We start from the raw sequence: 22,927 nt of genomic DNA, 5'->3' as shown, positions 1-22,927 counted from the left end.
ATCATAGCCAAAAGCCCATCTTGCAGAGGCCCACACACCTGATACACGAGACAAGCCTGGTTCGTGCCACCTTCAAGGCCGGGTTCAACCAAGCTTCTTCACTTAGATCGGCCCAGTCCGTGACTAGCAGGCCCTCTCCTCTCAGACTCAGCGTCCGGCCCGATTCTCGGCCCAGCCCAGTATCCAGAGCCATACTAAGACAGCCTAGCAGATCCGCTCGAACGTACGCACGAGGAGAATCAGAGGCCGTTACGCATGGAGCAGGCTGCTGATACCCTCGTACACCCGAATCTGTATGTCAGAGACGCATGTCCCAATCATGGAAAGGCCTTTACACGTCACCAGCAAGCATAGCGAAATGGATAAAAGGGGAACCCCGTCCCCAGAAAGTTTAAGTTTATTTTTCAATACCAAAACCCTTGTAAAACCCTATTCTATTGGATCTCAGATCATCAACTAAATTTTGACATACTTCCAAAAAAAATTTATTTTAACTTTAAATAAAGTTTTCTAAAATTTTTAAATTAAAAGAATTAAATAAAATCTCCAAAACATAAAACATTTCATTTTTTTAAGTCAATAGGTCTAAAAAAGATACAATATGATAGTTTACTATATTTTTTGTGGTAAAATTAATTTATTAATTTTTTTTAAAAATTATAAAAATTAAATAATTAATTTTTAAAAAATATATTGATTAATGTATAAGGTTGAATAATATCCATGCATCATGGGTAATTTTTTTTATTTCGTATTTTTATAAATTTGTAGTATAAATATATATAATTTTATAAATTCGTAATATAACTATATATAATTTCGTAAAGGGATTGATAGATGAACCAGCAAGTAATATGCTTTTCATTATAATCTAATATAATTCTGCATTATTTAATTAATAATATCACGTGGAAGGATTTCGTCTAAATACTTTAAATTCCACTAATCCCTCGACACAGCTCACCATCACATGATATATAGCACCGCTTTGATAAAGGAACATGTCATTATTCTTTCCGCTGTATATTAAAAAGGAAATAAAAACTAATGAAATAAAACAAGAACACGTCTCAAGTACCACTGTTGTAAGATCATGAAATGTTCTCTTCAAAGTTCAGATCTTCTGAAAATATATTACAAAATATTATTTGATATAATTTTCCTGAACAACACATCTGTTTCATACTCGATGAAGCATCAGATGTAGGCCACATCCCAACAAAAGTAATAGATGTTGAACCTTAAATCTAACTAGAGTTTCCTATTTTTGTCACTGAAAAAGAAAAAGAAAATATATCTGCATACAAGGAGAACCAGCTTTAACATCTATAATCAGCCCTAAAATCTCGACCACTACAGAACCAGCCTTATTATTCTTCAGTGGTTAATGACTTCACCTGCAAAATCACCCAACGCAAGCTTAAACAATACTGGCAGAACTAATGAACAAAGAATGTCTTATCATTTGAATGCAATGATGAATTTTCCATTTTAAAATGGGGATCTAAAAGAATATTGAATAGTTTTTAAACTCCAAAATAAGACAACATAATTATCATTCAGGAAATTGAGAAAACTTTTGAAGCAGATTAGTTAGTGGATATGTTATGAACTCAATAAATATTGAAATGGGTTCATCTATTTTTCTTTTATGCTGAGATCCATTTATTTGTATCTTGAAAATAACTTAAATTCATAGTACAACAGGTCTACACAAATATTTAGCATGTTATCAGTAACTGCTAATCTTCAGAAACACCCTTGCAGAAATAAAAATGATTAAAGAAAACAAATAGAGCTTACCAGTGCTGTCATGTTGGTGATCTTTAGGATGGTGCTCCATGCATTTCAAGAGAAACTTAAAAGTCTCAATCTCGCATGGGATTGTGAGCCCGCCACTATGATCAAACCCAAACTCCTCTTCAGCCTTTTGTAGCAAAACCTTGAACAGAGAATGGCTCAAGTAGCTAGTGGGGATAATAAACCTCCGAAGCTCTGGCCCAACATAAACCGCCAGATACCCTTTGGGAACATCGGGTGGCGATCCAGGGCTGTGGCAGCTTTCGTCGTCTGAATCACAATTCTTAATGCTCAGTAGCCTTCTATTAATCACAGGGGGAATGCCACCAGGTGTATTGCTCTCCTGGGGACTCGTTACCTTCGAGCCAATTGCAACAGATTGCCACTTGTGGATAAATTCTTTTAGCCTAACAATCTGCCGAAGTCCCGTCAACTTGCTGCCACCATTGTCATCCATTGCTAAAGTTTTTACCGCAACAGTGGAAAAAAAACCCCAGAACCGAATTCAGGACTTCTGATTCCAGACATGCAAAGTCTCATCAGATCCTCTTCCACTATATTGAGGTGCATAAAGTGAACAATGAAGATAAAAAACAAAAGAAGTCATGAATGAGTAAAAACAATTCAGATTTGGTATTCTTTCAACTTTCTGTCATTCTAAGTTACCAAAATTATATGATAATCTCAACGCTAATTCTATGGACAATAGACATCTTTCCATTGTTGCCCCCAATTTCAAAAAGCTGTTAGGAAGGCCAGAGAATGGAAATGGATATTTAAAATTACTGTTGATCTGTTTCAAATACAAATTGAAAATACCCAAACTTCCTCATGGCTAGTTTTTCTTGTTACAAAATCCAATGTATTCAATCCAAAAAAACATTTTCTTCCCCAAAAAACAAGTCACAGGATCATAAAAGTTACAATACCCTCAAGGTGTATCATTGGCTAGCCAATGCTAGAAGCATCAATTAACAACCAACACCATGTGTGGCCATAGGCAATTAAGCATGAAATTAAGATCTACCATAAATGAACGAGGATATCAAATTTTCAACTACCGTAATTAACAGAGAAGAAAACGAACATAAAACGGATCACCTTAAAAGTTGGTGAAATGAACATCACAATGAAGAAACATATCATAACATATCAAAATTCCTAAAAGTTATTTAAAAATGCATCAATTAACTTGCCATGAATAAGTACCTAAAAATTGAGAATGAGGCGGGAATCAACACCTGCAAAGGCAAAGTAAAAACGCCATTGTAGCTTCGGAAGAATGGAGAGGGGCAGGGGAAAGAACAGAGCAAGCGAGCTCCCTTGAGCGAGAGAAATCAAAATTTACAAGAGAAACTATATCTTTCCTTTCTGTAGAATCAAAAAGCTCAACAGGTGATTGTTTTATAACCTCAATGAAGCTCGCAATAAATTATTGGCTGCACCGGCGGTTTCGGCGAGTCCGTTCTTTGTTTGCTTGTGCTAGCGGATTGTAATGCAATGGATATTGCGATCGCTGAATATGCGAGCAGATAGAAATTAGTGGTAATTACTAATTAGTATTACTTACATGGAAACCGAGAGTTGAGATCCACCGTTGATTGTTAGAAATCTTGGATTTCAGTCTATCTATTTATTTATTCCGAAATATTATGGTAAAAAATATCTATATGTTGTAGTCGGCTTTTATGTATGAAAAATGTTTTTCTCGTTTTAAAGATTAATTGGAGAGGGAAACAAATAGTTTATTATAGAAAATTTATTATTTAATTTTTATAATATGAAAAATTAGTTGATTTTTTAATTAATAAAAAAATATATTAAAATATTTTTAAATTTTTAAAAAATCTATAGTTAATTGTTTTTTTAATTTTAGTTAGTGTTGTACATTATTTTTAATTTCAAATCGAATTAAAAAATTATATTTAACTAAAATTAAAAAAGAAATGATGATAGAATAACTGAATTGATCAAATTTATTTAGTTATTTATTTTTATCAAAAATCACATGAAATCAAAATTATAGTGAAAAATTAATTTTATATATATATTTTTAAATAATTTATAGTAATATTATAATTTTAATATATAATTCAATAATAAGTTTTATATATCATATAATTAAAATAAAATTACACATATAATTATAATATTATTTAATTATTAAATATTTCTTTTTATTTTATTTAGTTAATTTAGTTATTCCATTATAATTTATTTTATCTAAATAAATTATAGACACTACTCATATATATATATTTATAATTATTATTAACTATATATAAAAAATAATATTAAATTATTATATATTTTAGTCATTAATTAATTATTAAAAATTTATAATGATATAATTTAACTAATTTAATTAATAAACTCTAATTCGTTTATTTAAATATATTATGCATATACACTCTCCATATTAATAGATTTTCTTAATAACACATTAATAAATTTTATAGTAATGGAATATAAATTATTAAAATTAATTATATATATATAATTATTAACTATATTATATATATTAATAAAATTATAAATAAATTAAATTTAAATATTTATAACTATTTTTTTAAAAAATTATTTTTAACTAAACTATATAATTTTATTATATGAAACAAAGAAAATTAAATAAATTTATAATATATTAAAAAAATAATAAAAGACCATTTAATTAGAGTTTTTATAAAAAAAATTGCAATAAAATTTTTAAAATTCTATTGAGAGTTCTTTTATTTTCTTTTAAAAATTTAGAAATTATAATAGTAAATATTATATTATTTAGTATTTTAATATATTTTAAATAAAAATTTTATATCACACATTGAACTTAAATATTATTTTAAAATTAAAATTTAATATAAATAATATTAATATTATATTAAAAGTATTTTATTATCGATAAAATTTAAATTTTATTATAAAAATCAAATTTCTTAAATATTTTAATATTCTTTTTTAAATTACAACGATGGCGAAATTTGTTGAAGTGGGCGCCTTTTTATGTAACAGCCCGGCCCTCTCACCGGCACTGTTACCGTTCACGGCTCAGGGCTATCCCTCGCCTGACCTCTTGCCACCTCGGGCTTTCCACTGGCGTCGTGAACAGCTCTTAACATCCATTCACCCTCACGGGTTCCTGGCAGAATTTGTCCCCTTGGGTTCTCGCATCGCATCCTTCCCCAAGTGGATTTGGCCCAAATTTCCTTTTGGAAATTAGGTCGCCTCCCAACTGCTCGAACCCTTAACCTCCCACTTTAAGGAAATAGTCTGGTGAGAGTGAGTATCAACAGCCCGGCCCTCTCACCGGCACTGTTACCGTTCACGGCCCAGGGCTATCCCTCGCCTGCCCTCTTGCCACCTCGGGCTTTCCACTGGCGTCGTGAACAGCTCTTAACATCCATTTACCCTCACGGGTTCCTGGCAGGATTTGTCCCCTTGGGTTCTCGCATCGCATCCTTTCCCAAGTGGATTTGGTCCAAATTTCCCTTTGGAAATTAGGTCGCCTCCCCCACTGCTCGAACCCTTGACCTCCCACTTTAAGGGAATAGTCTAGTGAGAGTGAGTACCAATTGTTGTTGAAGTGGGCATAGGGGATGTAGCTCAAACAGTAGAGCGCTCGCTTTGCATGCGAGAGGTACGGGGTTCGATACCCCGCATCTCCATTTTAAAAAATCTTGGCCCAATTTAATGCGTTTTCCGCAGTTTGATTATTTAGACTAAATTCAATTCAGTTTGTAATTTATTAAAAAAACAATTTTTGATTTATTTCGTTTTCTTTTTCTTTTTACTTAAAAGTAAAGAACAAAGCCTACCTTCTCTCTTTATTTAACATTTACATTTTTCCTTTTCTTGGATTTTTTTGAATTATTTTTTATTTTTCTATGTTTTAATTGGATCAATTAAAATTAATAATTATTTATATTTATAATTAATTATGTATTTGATATTTTACTCCTATAATTTTAATTATTAAAAAATTAAAAAAAATATTTTTCTTTATTTATAGTAATTAGTAATTATAAAAATGCATATGAATGAATAATTTTAAAATTTTATAAAATTTAGCACTTACAGATTTAGTCTGATGGTAAGTATATCTGAGTAAATTTGAGAGATCTCCTGTCCTACTCCTCCAATTTTTAATTTTTAGTTTAAAAAAAATTATGTAAAATTTAAGATTTATATGGATATGAAAGATAAAAAATGGCTCTTTGTTTAATATTATATTTTGTTTTCATAAAATTTTAGCTTTTTAATTTTCTTTTTTACATTTTGATTAAATTGAGTTAATTAAAATATTTTAAAAATTAATAATTCATCCATCCAATAAAAATATATCTATAGTTATTAATATTTACTTTAAGAAATATAGTTAATATATTGAAAATAATAAAATTTATGTTTTTTTATTTATAAACTCTATTATATTCTATAATTACGAAATTATTTTTAAAATATAATAAATTTTACTTTTTTATTTGACGATTTTATTTAAATATTTTAATTTTAACAATTTAATAAAAAATTCATAATTTTAAAATTCAATTCAGGAAAATATACTTTTATGACGTGACATTACATGTTAGTATTAAACTTGAATTGAAATCTTGAATTTGAATTTATTTATTTATTTATTTAAAATATTTTATTTTTTAATATTTTAAAATGTGAAAAAAATAAGTTTATCAATAAAAATTTATTAATTTATACTAAAATTCATATTATTTAATTCATATAGTATAGAAAATTTTTTAATTAATTTTTTAATTTTATAAAAATATATATAAACTAATCTTTTTATTATAAGAATATTTTAAATATTATTTTATAATATTTTAAATATTATTTTATAATATTTAATGATTAAAATTAATAGATTAATTAACTAATAAAATTTTTAAAAATTTATAAATATTTTAATATACTTCAATCAACTAATAAATTTTTTTATAATATATATATTAAATTAACTAATAAATTTTTTTATAATATATATATTAAATTAAATAATAATTTTCTTTTCTAAAATCGAGAAATTCCGAATATGTCGGGGATGTAGCTCAAATGGTAGAGCGCTCGCTTTGCATGCGAGAGGTACGGGGTTCGATACCCCGCGTCTCCAATTATTTTTGCCTACCGCTGAAGGGCCTGCTGAGAGAAAATAAAAAGAGAAAACACAATTACACTTCTCATAAACGTCAGTTGTTTGTGTCAGTATACAGAAATTTAATTATATTATATTAATAATTAAGTTTACATTTAAATTTAATTATATTATATTAATGGATGTAGATAGGTCATAAATTTTTATTAAAAAAAACTCTCAAATATACCAAGATACGTAAGGGCAATCCTGATCCGAGCAAAGAGAAATTTCTAATGAGACTAAAGATAGAGTTCTTGTCTTTTTATTTTTTTTATTATAATACTAAATTCAATTCAGTCAGTAATTTATTAAAAAATCTTTTTTTTTTCTTTACGTATTAGTTAATACTCAAGCCCATTTTTCCTCCCACGAGGCTTATAACTTCACATAAACGCAAATATTGTCCCAACTCCTAAACTCTTCTGATTCTTCTTTGCGTAGTCTCCCCTGATTCACCCGTCTCTTTCATTTTTCTCTTATAATATTAAATTGAATTGCAAAATTCAGTTTGAATTTAGTTTGTTTTCTTTCTTTTAAAAAAAAATCTTTGTTTAATTTTAAACGTCTCCTAATAAGACGGATTAAAGTAAATTCGAATTTTATTTTTTAAATTTGTTACAAATTTAAATTTAGATCTAAATATTTGTTATCTGAATTTAATTATATAAACGGCTACTCACTATATAGCTTGAAAAATGAATTATGCAGTCCTAATTGTGAAAGGTTGAATATATATTTGCATCCCTGTGGCAACGCTTAAATTTATAAAAAATATAATAATTAAATATAAATTAATCATGTTATTCATAATTTAATGAAAAAAATAAATATTAATCATACATATTATTCACTATATTTAAATTTTTGCTAATTATACTCTAATTTTTTTATAAATATATAAAATTATATAATAATAATTTTATCATCGTGTAAAAATTTATAACCTAATTAATAAAATTTTGAATACAAATAAGTAATAAGTTGAATTATTTCAAACTTCTATTTTCAAACAATCAATAATGATAAAGCGAGATCCAGTAAGGTGGCCAAGTGCGGACACCTAGATAGATGAGAGGTGGAAGCTTTTTACATTTCATACAGGTCTCTCAATGGCCGATCTTGAGAAAATGGTCTACAAAATATGGAAAAGAATAAGGGATTTACTGGAGGTATTTCAATGAAGACCTTCTGATGTTAAAGTTATATTTAAAAAAAATAAAATAGAGAAGAGAAAAGAAGAGGAGAAGAGAGCTCCCAAAAAGGGAGAATGAATTTCAAAATTTTCCTTTCTGTGAGAGAGAGAGGGAGGGGTTTTTGATCTTGAAGAAGAGAAAAATAGAATCCTTTTTTGAATTAAGTTAAGAGATATATACCTCTGATAACTAAAGTTCCTGGTACCGAGTCTCCATCGTACTGAGCAGGGATGTTTTTGTGTAGGTACGTTAGGCGATGCATTAATGATGAGTGGCAGAACAGTAAATGTGGAGTTGGCCAATTCATATCTTCAGCACGTGTATTTATGATCTCTATACCGTACCAAGAAGACGATCAATGCGTGGGAGGTCGACATCCTTACCCTAATTTTATTAGGTCGTACATGGTTCATCCGATTTATATGGAGGCTAGTTTCTTCTGATTATTAAGATCGGCCAAATCTGCATTTAAAGTATCGTTGTAGTATGAATTTTGAAAAGGTCTGCTCGTTTTTTTTTGAAATTTGAAGAGGTCGGTCTGTCTGCTCTGGGTTTTGGTAAATTCAAGAGTATCGATGATATGATTCTTTATACTTAATATATTAGGGTTTTCTACTTTCTGATTCAACTATATGACCCTTTTAAATCGTCGTATATCCATTTTATGATTTTAATAAATTTTATTTTTATATATTATCAAATAATATAATTAATTTATATTTAATTGTTAAGATTTTTTTGTTAAGTTTAGGATCAATTAATATATTATAATTTTAATTAAAGAGTTTAATATGTTAATTAATATGAAGGAGTACATTAATGAAGCCAATTGTGAAATACCAAATAGACATAGGTTGATTAAAGAGGATATATATATTTAGACATGGCCACAAATTGGTTTGAACTGTAAATCGAATTCAACAATATTGTATCAGTTAAATTCGGGACTGGATTGATTAATCAGTTTTAGTTTATGAATTGGATTAGAATCTCAGACTAAGGGATCAAAGGGATCAGTTAGATTTTTTTTTTTAAATAGAATTAAAATCAATGATTCGAATGGTATTTCAAACCAATTTATTTCAATTCAAATTTTTTTTAAATAAATTATTTTATAAAATTGTGAAATTTAAAATTAATACGTAAGCAAGTTAAATTATTAAATAATTAAATTAAAATTTTTATTTTTAATTTATAAAAAATATTTTTTATATTTAAATATAATATTATTTTATTTTTTATCATGTAAATAGATATAATATATATTCAATAATATTTAAGACTTACACTTATTTATTTATATTTTATTTAAATTTTTTTTCAAATTGAAATTAAATTCTTCATTATAATTTAGATTTAATTAAAATTTTAAATTAAAATCATAAAAAAATAAAATTGAAACTGTTTTAAAATTAAATAAAAAAATATGAACAGACTAAAATCATATAAACCGTTTTAAATTAAACTAATTTCAATTTTTTTAAATTAAATTAATTTCAATTTAATTTAAAAAATAAATCAAACCTTTGAAATTAACTCATAGCTACGTCTATGTGCAAAGTAGATTTTTTTCACAATAATGATAACGCAAAAGATAATATTATCATCACTGAGACAGAATCAAGATATCTAATACTCCAAATGAGAGATAACATATATAATATAGAATATATGTGTAAAACTTTAAATTATATATTTTCAGAATCTATAAAATTAATAATTTTTTATTTATTACAAATATTAAAAACAGTAATACTTTGTTACATATAACATTAGGCTTAAATTAATATATAGGCAGTTTTTTTTTTTTTTGAAATGGAATATATAGGCAGTTTTAACACTACAAATAATAAAAAAATAATTGAATTGAGAGAAAATATATAATATATTTATATCCATAAATTAATAAATACATAAACTTAAATATTAAAGACATAAAACAATTTATTGTATATAAAATAATTTCAATTTTTAATATCGATTAATACACATATGCCATAAAATATTCTTACTACTATAAACTGGTTTGTGACCGATTAATTTAGTGTATCTATAAACGGGTTTGGGTACCCAAAATTGGGCGGTTACTCTACCCGGTACGGTACCATCCCTAGATTGTACACCTCTACCAAAAACCTTGCAGCACTCAGAGCTAAGCTAAGCTGATTGCAATTTAGATCGTAGACTTTGCTCTTGGCTTCTAATAAGAAAGGTTCTCCTTCTGCTATTCTATGTCTTTACTTCTTTGTCTTTGATCGAATAAAATTTACCAATCTGAGTAAGCTTCTGTCTTTTCAATTTCATTTTTGGGCCAGTATTGAGGTTTTGACTGTTATGAGTTATTTGAGCTGCAATTTATGCTAGCATAATAGCTGTACAGATTTGTAGACTGATGAAATCTTTCCTTGGAGGATAACTTCAGTTGCCCTTCTTTTCTCAAGATGTAATATGCGTTCTTATAGTTCCTTTTGCTTTCCTTGTTTTTTGTTTGGGGAAAATAGGAGGTATTAAGGTGGGCAATTATGCAAGTTTCTAGGTTTTCAAGAATTGGCATTCAGACTGTTAAACAGCTTGCAAGAGGTATGTGCTCATTTCTTATCTGGGTTTAGTATTTGGAATCTGTACCTGTTATCATTTTATTCACTGTATTGTGACTTTGATTCATGCTGTGCAGGCACGTGTACATCCTTGTGCAGAACAGAATTTATGAGAACACCTTATAGTCAATGTCGACAACCTTGGGTAAGTTCTCTTCTGGTTGCAATGAAGGCGTCGCCTCTTTTTTCTTTTTCTTTTTCTTTTTATATCTGAACTGTGGTGTCAGTAATCAGTATTTTCTGCTAAATTCTTTTCCGAGTGAGTATAATTTGAATGTTTGAATTCTCATCCAAGTAATTTAGGAATATTATTAAACATTCATTAACATTGTTAAACTCTAATACTCTAGGTTTTAGATCAACAAATGTCTCAGTTACTAAAAGAAATTGAAATAAATGGTTATTGCTACTTCTTGTTGTTGCCAATGATCATAGATCATAGTTATCATCATGCATGCTTTTGTACATGATTGATTGTGGAGTTTGAAATGGAAGAAGAACCTTTATTGCCTGGCAGTTAAATTTCTTTGTATAAGGAAGTGTACAAGCAATAGTTTTAATGATAGATTTGGTCTTGGTTTCAAATGCTGTTTGAGCTGAAGGAGGTTGCTGCAATCATTTTCTTGTGTATTTTAGAATTTGGCCCAGTTAGATTCCAAATAGAATGTATTCATGAGAAAAGGATTGTTTCCTGCAATTTTCTTCATGAAGGTACAAGTCAGTTTAGATTATTCATCCATTTGCGGTGACACTTGGCATTTTAAATTCTATAGAAGGATTAAGTCAGAATTTATGAACCACTTGAAATTGGAGCGGAGAATGTTCACTGAGTTGAGAAAATACTCAAGAGTTTGCAAGCATTTCAAAAGTTAAACTAGAGAAATCTGAATTACTTTGGAACTGAAAGAATGTGGTATTTGGAAAAGAAGTATGAATTTCTCATTAGTCTGGATGATATAGACATCTTGAAAATTTTAATCGTACACCTTCTTGATCAAATTTTAACCTTGCTTCATTTCGTCACCTGAGGCAAGATCCTGGCATGTGATTAAACTGTGAATCATTTAAATGCTGAGGACTATGATCAACTCATTCGAATCACATATGATAAACCTGCTTACAAGTTACATATAGGTAGGATTGTAGGGGACCTATATTAATTTTAAACTAATTTCTATTTATCTCATTATTCTTATTTTTGGATGTTCATTGATTATTAACTTTTGGAACAGTTTGAATTATATCCAGAGCGGAAGGTGTTCCAAGGTACCTTATTTCAGAAGCATTATCTGTTTTCTACCACAGCTTCTGGTAGTGATATTGGGGTTGGAAGCGAAGGGAAGGACACGTAAGCTCTTTTGAATTGACAATTTGAGAAAGTGCAACATTATGAAAAATATTTATATTTTTCTCTCTTTGGGAGCTAAGTTAACAAAGAAACCCTCTCAAAACTGTATAATAAAGTCAAATTAGATTCTGAGGAAGTCTAGAAGCTCAAAAACAGTAATTTCATAGGCTAATTTTCATTGAAATGGGGTAGGTTGTTAAGTCTCCAGAATGTGGCAGTCATGAAGAATGCATAATTTCATACTTACGTACCTTGTTTGGAAGGAAGGTTCAGACTGACATCTTCTGAAATAACATAAACTTTGACATAATTAGGTGTTGTCTCGAGTAGATTCTGAAGACCAGAAGCCCATAAGCAGTAATTTTGGAAGTTTCTCCTGGACTTACAATCCTCTCCCATCGAGACTGTATACTGAATGTTGCTTGTTTGTTTGTTTGGCCAATTGGATCTCTCCAAACTTGAATGAGATCAATCATCCACCAAGGACCTTTTATGCTCACCAGATAAACTGTACAAACAGTTCTGTTTCATCTTCTTTTGTGTTTACTTAGTTTGCTTATCAATAACTAATCACTATCCTTGTCTTAAATAATTTGATTCCTAATTTATAGGATGAAAATTTTTATTCGAATTTGATATGGTATGCACTGAAGGGATATGATGCTCATGATGAACTCATATTATATGAAATTCATATTATCATCTGCACCGGTCTTCAATTGGAGTCTAGAATGCATCATCATCCTTGGTTAAACATGCCATGGCATTTGTCCAATCATACTTTTTGGTTCTGAACATCTTTGACAATGTTTTCAGGATATCTGTAACATTTGTGGATAAGGATGGAGAGGAAAAGCACATCAAAGTTCCAGTTGGAATGTCTATGTTGGAAGCTGCTCATGAAAATGATATAGAACTTGAAGGTAGTATTGATGCAGTTTTAATTTTGTGTTTTCGTCTCTGTGTCGATTACAATGTTTTATCTGTAATCGTGTCTTATTTGGATCTTAATCCTACTAAAGTCCAGTTTTAAAAAATTTGGCCCATCATTTGTCTTCTGTTCCCATAAACAATGCATCATAACAATATACTCATAGCATATTCCGCTTATATTCCTTTTCCAACAGTGATAGTTTCCCCTTGGTTCTTTTTGTCTTCTTAATATTATAGCTGAAAATAGATGGGTACTAGCGAGCCAATACTTTTGTAGTTTAATTGTATAATGTTAATGCCATCTCAGGAGCATGTGAAGGCTCACTTGCTTGTTCAACATGTCATGTGATTGTCATGGTATGTCAGTTCATTCTTATATAGTAGCTGCATAACAATGTGAAGTTAGGCTCTAAAGTTTGAATTTTATTATTTAATTATTAAATATTTTTTATTATTTTATTTAACTAATTTAATTAATTCATTATAATTTATTCCATCTAAATAAATCATACATATAATATGTACACTATCTCATACTGATAAAATTATATTACTAAAATTATAAGTATATATATATATATATATATATAATTGTTATTATTAACTATATATAAAAAATAATATTAAATTATTATATATTTTATTCATTAATCAATTATTAAAAAAATTTATAATGATATAATTTAATTAGTGGATTCTAGTTCGTTTATTTAAATATATTATGCATATACCCTTTCTCCACATTAATAGATTTTTTAATAACACATTAATAAATTTTATAGTAATTGAATATAAATTATTAAAATTAATTATATATATATAATTTTTAACTATAATATATATATATTAATAAAATTATAAATAAATTAAATTAAAATGTTTATAACTATTTTTTAAAAAAAATTATTTTCAATTAAACTACATAGTTTGCTATATAAAACAAAGAAAATTAAATAAATTTATAATATATTAAAAAAAATAAAAATCATTTAATTAGAGTTTTTTTTAAAAAAATTGCAATAAAATTTTTAAAATTCTATTGAGAGTTCTTTTATTTTTTTTGTTTTAAAAATTTAAAAATTATAATAGTAAAAATTATTTGGTTATTTAATATTTTAATATATTTCAAATAAAAATTTTATATTATATATTAAATTTAAATATTATTTTAAACTTAAAATTTAATATAGATAATATTAATATTATATTAAAAATGTTTAATTAACAATAAAATTTAAATTTTATTATAGAAACGATAATTATAAAAAAATTATATTAAAATTAAAATCAAAATAAAAATACTATAAACATTAAATTGGAATCGAATTTACTTTTAAAATATTTTAATATACTAATTAAAAAACAAGGAAATAATTAATTATTTTTTCCTTTTTAAACAACAAGGATCGGTCGAAATTTGTTGAAGTCGGCGTGGGGGATATAGCTCAAACGGTATAGCGCTCGCTTTGCATGCGAGAGGTACGGGGTCAATGAATTATTATAATTTTATATTTAAATTTAAATTTAAATTAATTGAAGATTAAAAAATGCAATATAACAATTGATTTTCACAGAAAAAATTAAACTAAGTAAATTTAATTCGTTTTTCGCAGTTTGATTATTTAGACTAAATTCAAATTCAGTTTGTAATTTATTAGAAAAACAATTTTTGATTTATTTCGTGTTCTTGTTCTTTTTACTGTAAAGAACAAAGCCTACCTCCTCTCTTTATTTAACATTTACATTTTTCCTTTTCTTGGATTTTTTTGAATTATTTTTTTATTTTTCTATGTTTTAATTGGATCAATTAAAATTAGTAATTATTTATATTTATAATTAATTATGTGTTTAATATTTTACTCCTATAATTTTAATCATTCAAAAAATAAAAAAATATATTTTTCTTTATTTATAGTAATTAGCAATTTATAAAAATGCATATGAATGAATAATTTTAAAACTATATAAAATTTAAGATTTATATGAGTATGAAAGATAAAAAATATTTTTTTTTTTAGAAAGGGATCAGAGATTGAATCAGTAGAATTTGAGATCTCTCAAATGCATTTATATTAGACTAAGTTTGTGAGTGAAAAAAAATGACTCTCTTTATTTAATATTATATTTTATTTTCATAAAATTTTAGTTTTTTAATTTTTTTTACTTTTTAATTAAATTAAGTTAATTAAAATATTCTAAAAATTAATGATTCTTCTATCCAATAAAAATATATCTATAATTGTTAATATTTACTTCAAGAAATGTAGTTAATATATTGAAAATAATAAAATTTATATTTTTTAATTTATAGACTCTATTATATTCTATCATTACGAAAATATTTAAAAAATATAATAAATTTTACTTTTTTTATTTGAGGATTTTATTTAAATATTTTAATTTTAACAATTTAATAAAAAGAATTCATAATTTTAAAATTAAATTCAGGAAAATATACTCTTATGACGTGACATATTAAACTTAAATTGAAATCTTGAATTTAAATTTATTTATTTATTTTAAAATATTTTAATTTTTCAATGTTTTAAAATGCGAAAAAAAAAAGGTTATCCATCTACTGATTTTTTTTTTGTTTTATTTTCAAGATGGAGTATTAATGAATTGGAGAGGGAAAATTTATTATTTAATATATTTGGTGTGTGAAATTCATTAATTAATATTTTAATTTTAAAAAATATATTATAATATTTTTCAAAATTAAAAAAAATAATTTTAACTTTTAAATATTTTATTATTTAACTTATATAATTGGAAAACTCATTAATTAATTTTATAAATACAAATTAATCTTTTCTTATGAAGATATTTTAAATATTTAAGCTAAATTAATAAATTAATTAATTAATAAAATTTTTAAAATTTTATGAATATTTTAATATATTTTTTAAAATTCATAAATTAATTAATAAAATTTTTTATAATATATAGATTAAATTAAATAATAATTTCTATAAAATCCAGATAAGTTAATACTGGTGTATTGGGGATGTAGCTCAAACGGTAGAGCGCTCGCTTTGCATGCGAGAGGTACAGGGTTCGATACCCTGCATCTCCATTTTTTGTGGCCTACCTTGGCCCAATTTTCATAATATCAGCCCGCACAGTAGGCTGTTTTAGAACTAGCTATCACTGAACGGCCTGCTAAGAGGAAATAAAAAGAGAGAACACAATTACACTTCTCATAAAAATAATAGTTTTTTATTTATTAGAAATATTAAAAACATTAATACTTTGTTACATATAACATTAGGCTTAAATTAATATACATCTAGCAGTTTTAATACTATAAATAATGTACTTACATATTTAAATTTATGATACGTGTATCAGAATAAATTTAAAAAATTTTAAATTTTAATTTTTTTCATTTCAAAAAAATATTATAAATAATAAATAAAATTAATTGAATAGAGAGAAAATATATGATATATTTATACCCATAAATTAATAAATACATAAACTTAAATATTAAAAACATAAAATAATTTATTATATATAAAATAATTTTAATTTTTAATATAGATTAATACACATAGGGATGTAAACGGGTAGGATATCCGCGAAAATTAAACTACTCGAACCCGAACCCGAATCTAATTTATATTAGTAATATCCGAACCCGATTAAAAATTAATTTAAACTATTCAAATTGATTCTAAATTTGATTATTATTATCCGAATAAAATTCGAATTCGTTTAATTTTATATATTTTAATTAATAATTTATATAAAAAATATTTTTCATTAATAATTTTCATTTAAAAAATTTAATATTTCTAAAGAATATTTAATTTTAAATTTTTAAATAAAAATATATAAAAAAAATTTATAAATATTATTATAAAATATATTTTTTATATTAAATTAATTATTTATGTAAACAGGTTTGGGTAATGGATACCTTGTATATAAAATCCGAATCTCATTCGAACCCATAACGAATATTATTTTTAAAATTCAAATCTATTAGAAACCCAATTATAACTACCCAAATTTATTCTATCAGTATTCGATCGAATCGAATACCCAAAAATACCCTATCCGTTCCCATCCCTAAATCCACATATCCCTAAATCCACATATGCCATAAAATACTCTTTACTACTATAAACTGGTTTGTGACGGATTAATTTAGTGTATTTATAAATGGGTTTGGGTTTGGGTACCCAAAATTTGGCGGTTACTCTACCCGGTACGGTACATCCCTAGATTGTACGCCTCTACCAAAAACCTTGCAGCACTCAAACCTCAGCGCTGATTGCAAGTTAGATCGTAGACTTTCTCTTGGCTTCTTATAAGAAAGGTTCTCCTTCTGCTATTCTATGTCTTTACTTCTTTGTCTTTGATCGAATAAAATTTACCAATCCGAGTAAGCTTACTTTTCAATTTCATTTTTGGGCCGGTATTGAGGTTTTGACTGGTATGAGTTATTTGAGCTGCAATTTATGCTAGCATAATAGCTGTACAGATTTGTAGACTGAGGAAACCTTTCCATGGAGGATAACTTCAGTTGCCCTTCTTTTCTCAAGATGTAATATGCGTTCTTATAGTTCCGATTGCTTTCCTTGTATTTTGTTTGGGGAAAATAGGAGGTATTAAGGTGGGCAATTATGCAAGTTTCTAGATTTTCAAGAATTGGCATTCAGGCTGTTAAACAGCTTGCAAGAGGTATGTGCTCATTTCTTAACTGGGTTTAGTATTTGGAATCTGTACCCGTTATCATTTTATTCACTGTATTGTGACTTTGATTCATTCTGTGCAGGCACGTGTACATCCTTGTGCAGAACAGAATTTATGAGAACACCTTATAGTCAATGTCGACAACCTTGGGTAAGTTCTCTTCTGGCTGCAATGAAGGCATCTGCCTCTTTTTTTTTTTTTTTTTTTTCTTTTTATATCTGAACTGTGGTGTAAGTAATCAGTATTTTCTGCTAAATTCTTTTTCGAGTGAGTATAATTTGAATGTTTGAATTCTCATCCAAGTAATTTAGGAATATTATTAAACATTCATTAACATTGTTAAACTCTAATACTCTAGGTTTTAGATCAACAAATGTCTCGGTTACTAAAAGAAATTGAAATAAATGGTTATTGCTACTTCTCGTTGTCGCCAATGATCATAGATCATAGTTATCCTCATGGATGCTTTGGTACATGATTGATTGTGGAGTTTGAAATGGAAGAACCACCTTCATTGCCTGGCAGTTAAATTTCTTTGTATAAGGAAGTGTACAAGCAATAGTTTTAATGATAGATTTGGTCTTGGTTTCAAATGCTGTTTGAGCTGAAGGAGGTTGCTGTAATCATTTTCTTGTGTACTTTAGAATTTGGCCCAGTTAGATTCCAAATAGAATGTATTCATGAGAAAAGGATAGTTTCCTGCAATTTTCTTCATGAAGGTACAAGTCAGTTTAGATTATTCATCCATTTGCGGGGACACTTGGCATTTTAAATTCTATAGAAGGATTAAGTCAGAATTTATGAACCACTTGAAATTGGAGTGGAGAATGTTCACTAAGTTGAGAAAATACTCAAGAGTTTGCAAGCATTTCAAAAGTTAAACTAGAGAAATCTGAATTACTTTGGAACTGAAAGAATGTGGTATTTGGAAAAGAAGTATGAATTTCTCATTAATCTGGATGATATAGACATCTTGAAAATTTTAATCGTACACCTTCTTGATCAAATTTTAACCTTGCTTCATTTCGTCACCTGAGGCAAGATCCTGGCATGTGATTAAACTGTGAATCATTTAAATGCTGAGGACTATGATCAAGTTATTCGAATCACATATGATAAACCTGCTTACAAGTTATATATAGGTAGGACTGTAGGGGACCTATTTTAGTTTTAAACTAATTTCTATTTATCTCATTATTCTTATTTTTGGATGTTCATTGATTATTAACTTTTGGAACAGATTGAATTATATCCAGAGCGGAAGGTTTTCCAAGGTACCCTATTTCAGAAGCATTATCTGTTTTCTACCACAGCTTCTGGTAGCGATATTGGGGTTGGAAGCGAAGGGAAGGACACGTAAGCTCTTTTGAATTGACAATTTGAGAAAGTGCAACATTATGAAAAATATTTATATTTTTCTCTCTTTGGGAGCTAACTCAACAAAGAAACCCTCTCAAAACTGTATAATAAAGTCAAGTTAGATTCTGAGGAAGTCTAGAAGCTCAAAAACAGTAATTTCATAGGCTAATTTTCATTGAAATGGGGTAGGTTGTTAAGTCTCCAGAATGTGGCAGTCATGAAGAATGCATAATTTCATACTTACTGTACCTTGTTTGGAAGGAAGGTTCAGACTGACCTCTTTTGAAATAACATAAACTTTGACATAATTAGGTGTTGTCTTGAGTAGATTCTGAAGACCAGAAGCCCATAAGCAGTAATTTTGGAAGTTTCTCCTGGACTTACCAATCCTCTCCCATTGAGACAGTATACTGAATGTTGCTTGTTTGTTTGGCCAATTGGATCTCTCCAAACTTGAATGAGATCAATCATCCACCAAGGACCTTTTATGCTCACCAGATAAACTGTACAAACAGTTCCGCTTCATCTTCTTTTGTGGATACTTAGTTTGCTTATAAATAACTAATCACTCTTGTCTTAAATAATTTGATTCCTAATTTATAGGATGAAAATTTTTATTGAAATTTGATATGGTATGCACTGAAGGGATATGACGCTCATGATGACACTCATATTATATGAAATTCATATTATCATCTGCACCGGGCTTCAATTGGAGTCTAGAATGCATCATCATCCTTGGTTAAACATGCCATGGCATTCGTCCAATCATACTTTTTGGATCTGAACGTCTTTGACAATGTTTTCAGGATATCTGTAACATTTGTGGATAAGGATGGAGAGGAAAAGCACATCAAAGTTCCAGTTGGAATGTCTATGTTGGAAGCTGCTCATGAAAATGATATAGAACTTGAAGGTAGTATTGATGCAGTTTAATTTTGTATTTTCGTCTCTGTGTCGATTATAATGTTTTATCTGTAATCGTGTCTTATTTGGATCTTAATCTTACTAAAGTTCAGTTTTAAAAAATTTGGCCCATCATTTGTCTTCTGTTCCCATAAACAATGCATCATAACAATATACTCATAGCATATTCCACTTATATTCCTTTTCCAACAGTGATAGTTTCCTCTTGGTTCTTTTTGTCTTCTTAATATTATATCTGAAAATAGATGGGTAAAGTTACTAGCAAGCCAATACTTTTGTAGTTTAATTGTATAATGTTAATGCCATCTCAGGAGCATGTGAAGGCTCACTTGCTTGTTCAACATGTCATGTGATTGTCATGGTATGTCAGCTCATTCTTATATAGTAGCTCCATAACAATGTGAAGTTAGGCTCTAAAGTTTGAATTTTATGTTAGGATGTGGAATATTACAACAAATTAGAAGACCCAACTGATGAGGAGAATGACATGTTGGATTTGGCCTTTGGCCTCACAGAAACGTGAGTTTCTTCAACATAAATGTACAAAAAGGACTTTATTGCTTGTTGAACCTGGATTTATTTTTGTCCTGTGGATTCTGCAGTTCTAGATTGGGTTGTCAGGTGATTGCAAGGCCTGAACTTGATGGAGTTCGCTTGGCTATTCCTGCTGCCACAAGAAATTTTGCCGTTGATGGGTTTGTTCCAAAACCTCACTAGACATGGAGCAACACTGGAACCTGTACGCAAAGTGTAAAGGACGCAATCATCCCAGTTTTGTAGCTTACAAATTGTATTCAAGCAATGAGCATCTCCAGTCCTAACCTAATTTATTGATTGTCATTGATTATTACTTATTTTCAAGGGGAATATGGGATTATTACGTATTACTTGGAATTGAGATTTTTGAATCCAGAATAATGACAAAAAGGAATGCCCGATGCATTACAATACTTGTAATTCTACTTCAATTAAAGCTCTTTACCTTACGGGGCAACTCCTTTTCATGTTTGTCCTACAAAATTCTGGTCTGCCTTTGGTTATGCCTAGCGGTGGCAATGGGCTGGTTTCCTGTCAGAACTGGTGGTTCCAATTCGTGGTCATGGGGTAGTTTAAACCAGATAGAGTGCTGGTTCCCTGCGGTTCTGATTTTAGATAGATTTCAGTTTGGTTAGAGTCTAAATTGAGGCAATCCAGCTATTGAAATAATTTTCCACTTTGTAATTCACATTTCGAGAGTGGTCGAGTTAAGCAGATTACAGAGTTGAATAGTGAACCGTTTTCAAGACTCTAATATTGGATTTGATTGGATCAGTTCCAATCCAATTCCAGATCCAAACTGGACTTTGGCTGCGTCTAATATTACAGTGTAATGGTTATATTATAAATTTTTTCTTAATTTTACCTATTATTTCCATTTCCTTTCATGCATAGCAGAACTGGGAATATAAATTAGAGTTACTCCAATGAAAACCGAAAATTCAAAAATCAGGGAAGAGAAAAATTTGTGTATGTTACGTTCTTCAGTCAACCTTTTTATGTTGGAATGCAATAATATTTGCATGCTACACCTAATTCAGTATTCCTACAGATCACCTAATGAAAATCTTGGGGTAGCTATTGCTCAATTCTTTCAATAGAAGACATGCGCAAAGCTCCTCATGCCATTTCAGTTGACTGAGAGCTGTCCATGTGCAAACTGTTCATCATTGCATTGCATTGCATTGCATCACATCACATCATCATCCTCTTCAAAACAATGATTCGACCTGTTGGTTGTTAATTTGGAACTGTACTGGTTGGTTTCCAACATGGATCCTGATCTGGCACCTCAAATATAGATACTGAAACGCTGTGTGTGAACTGGGATGCAGCAATTTCTAGGCTCAGCTGCTCCTGATGGTCTTTGTTTTGGTTGGTGGAGCTTTGAGTGATTAATGGGATTCTTGATTCGGTTCTGATACATTTACGCATTCACTTGATTGCTTCAGACTATGGCAAATTTGAGCGATAAGCATAAAAACGTATGGTCGACACTCTTCCAGAGAACTTCCACTGCCTATGTAATTTACTTTCTTTTGAAGATTTCTTTGGAATTGCCAGACAATGGGGGCTAATCTCGCGGACTTTCGTGCACAATTATGTCATTATCACTTGGTAACTAGGATTATATGTTGGGCCAACATCTGGGTAGGAACCTTTTTTGAAATTTTCTTCTTGGGGTTGATTTGTTGGTTTCACCTAAATTCTGAAATTGTTCCTTAAGAAACCATGCCATTTTAATACTTGGTACAGCTTCCGTGCAATGGGCAGTACAAATTTATGGGTTTCCAATTTCTGCAGAATTACAAGTACAACTGGGTGTCTTTGTTTTCATTGAATTGAATATTTTCATAGTAGACCAGAGAAGTAATAGAAAAAGTTTAATCGAATTAAATTTATTTTTTTTATTAGTGATGGGTTAATATTAGCCAACGGTAAGAAATCTTCTGATAAAAATTAGCTGCATGAGGATTTAGGTCTTACTGTTTCAAACAAAAAACGACGAGTATCAGTCAGCTGTGACTTTCAGATGATATGAAGTTGGTAGGTTGAATTGCAAACCACAGGAAGAATAATTAATAATTATGTATTAACTCATAATTTCTTAATAGGAAAACTCTGTCTCAACTCATCTCGTACTACAAACTTCTTCATACTTCATTTGAAAAATGCTACTTATTGTACTAGTCTAACTCTTTGATTAGAGAAATGGAGCTAATTTCTGTATTGACAAATTGAGTACATAACCCAATAATAAATAAATATTTTTTAAAAAGTTGGGTTATCAATAATTTTGCATAAATGAAGATGACATGGACGCTTACGCTAGAGGGTAGAGGGGAAGTGAAAGTCAAAGTGAAAATAATGAATAAAATTATGATAA

At 28.5% G+C, this 22,927-nt stretch overlaps 3 protein-coding genes and 3 non-coding genes across 12 annotated transcripts; 5 read left to right on the top strand and 1 right to left on the bottom strand.

Annotated features, from left to right (window-relative positions):
* Nucleotides 1-1,048: 1,048 nt before the first annotated feature.
* LOC110603539 (protein SMALL AUXIN UP-REGULATED RNA 10) lies at nt 1,049-3,389 on the bottom strand. Of its 4 annotated transcripts, none has more exons than XM_021741289.2 (3): nt 3,010-3,389; nt 1,804-2,354; nt 1,049-1,397 (listed from the first exon to the last, which is right to left on the bottom strand). In XM_021741289.2, the coding sequence occupies exons 2-3, from the start codon at nt 2,255-2,257 to the stop codon at nt 1,378-1,380; spliced, it is 474 nt and encodes a 157-aa protein (XP_021596981.1). In that variant the 5' UTR covers nt 2,258-2,354; nt 3,010-3,389; the 3' UTR covers nt 1,049-1,377. The 4 variants fall into 4 exon arrangements, with proteins under 4 accessions (XP_021596981.1, XP_021596982.1, XP_021596983.1 ...); XM_021741290.2 differs by having other exon boundaries at nt 1,804-2,314; XM_021741291.2 differs by having other exon boundaries at nt 3,042-3,389.
* A 2,000-nt stretch (nt 3,390-5,389) lies between these two features.
* On the top strand, nt 5,390-5,462 carry TRNAA-UGC. Its single transcript has one exon. It is a non-coding gene; the product is annotated as a tRNA-Ala (tRNA).
* Nucleotides 5,463-6,849: 1,387 nt separating this feature from the next.
* TRNAA-UGC lies at nt 6,850-6,922 on the top strand. Its single transcript has one exon. It is a non-coding gene; the product is annotated as a tRNA-Ala (tRNA).
* A 3,281-nt stretch (nt 6,923-10,203) lies between these two features.
* Nucleotides 10,204-14,490, top strand: LOC110604120 (adrenodoxin-like protein 2, mitochondrial). 3 transcript variants are annotated; one of them, XM_021742224.2, is made up of 7 exons: nt 10,204-10,351; nt 10,641-10,719; nt 10,814-10,881; nt 11,969-12,084; nt 12,901-13,007; nt 13,325-13,374; nt 14,422-14,490. In XM_021742224.2, the coding sequence occupies exons 2-7, from the start codon at nt 10,662-10,664 to the stop codon at nt 14,473-14,475; spliced, it is 453 nt and encodes a 150-aa protein (XP_021597916.2). In that variant the 5' UTR covers nt 10,204-10,351; nt 10,641-10,661; the 3' UTR covers nt 14,476-14,490. The 3 variants fall into 3 exon arrangements, with proteins under 3 accessions (XP_021597916.2, XP_021597914.1, XP_021597915.1); XM_021742222.2 differs by lacking the exons at nt 13,325-13,374; nt 14,422-14,490 and having other exon boundaries at nt 12,901-13,210; XM_021742223.2 differs by lacking the exons at nt 13,325-13,374; nt 14,422-14,490 and having other exon boundaries at nt 10,204-10,417; nt 12,901-13,210.
* A 1,530-nt stretch (nt 14,491-16,020) lies between these two features.
* On the top strand, nt 16,021-16,093 carry TRNAA-UGC. The gene has a single exon. It is a non-coding gene; the product is annotated as a tRNA-Ala (tRNA).
* A 1,097-nt stretch (nt 16,094-17,190) lies between these two features.
* Nucleotides 17,191-20,998, top strand: LOC110604119 (2Fe-2S ferredoxin). Of its 2 annotated transcripts, none has more exons than XM_021742221.2 (8): nt 17,191-17,341; nt 17,628-17,706; nt 17,801-17,868; nt 18,959-19,074; nt 19,887-19,993; nt 20,316-20,365; nt 20,441-20,523; nt 20,607-20,998. In XM_021742221.2, exons 2-8 carry the CDS (start codon nt 17,649-17,651, stop codon nt 20,719-20,721), a joined length of 597 nt encoding a protein of 198 aa, XP_021597913.1. In that variant the 5' UTR covers nt 17,191-17,341; nt 17,628-17,648; the 3' UTR covers nt 20,722-20,998. The 2 variants fall into 2 exon arrangements, with proteins under 2 accessions (XP_021597913.1, XP_043807938.1); XM_043952003.1 differs by having other exon boundaries at nt 17,224-17,407.
* The last annotated feature ends 1,929 nt before the right edge of the window (nt 20,999-22,927 follow it).

Source organism: Manihot esculenta, chromosome 16 (genome assembly GCF_001659605.2).
Source record: "Manihot esculenta cultivar AM560-2 chromosome 16, M.esculenta_v8, whole genome shotgun sequence".
Classification (NCBI taxonomy): domain Eukaryota; kingdom Viridiplantae; phylum Streptophyta; class Magnoliopsida; order Malpighiales; family Euphorbiaceae; genus Manihot; species Manihot esculenta.
This window is presented reverse-complemented; position numbering and strand designations above follow the sequence as displayed.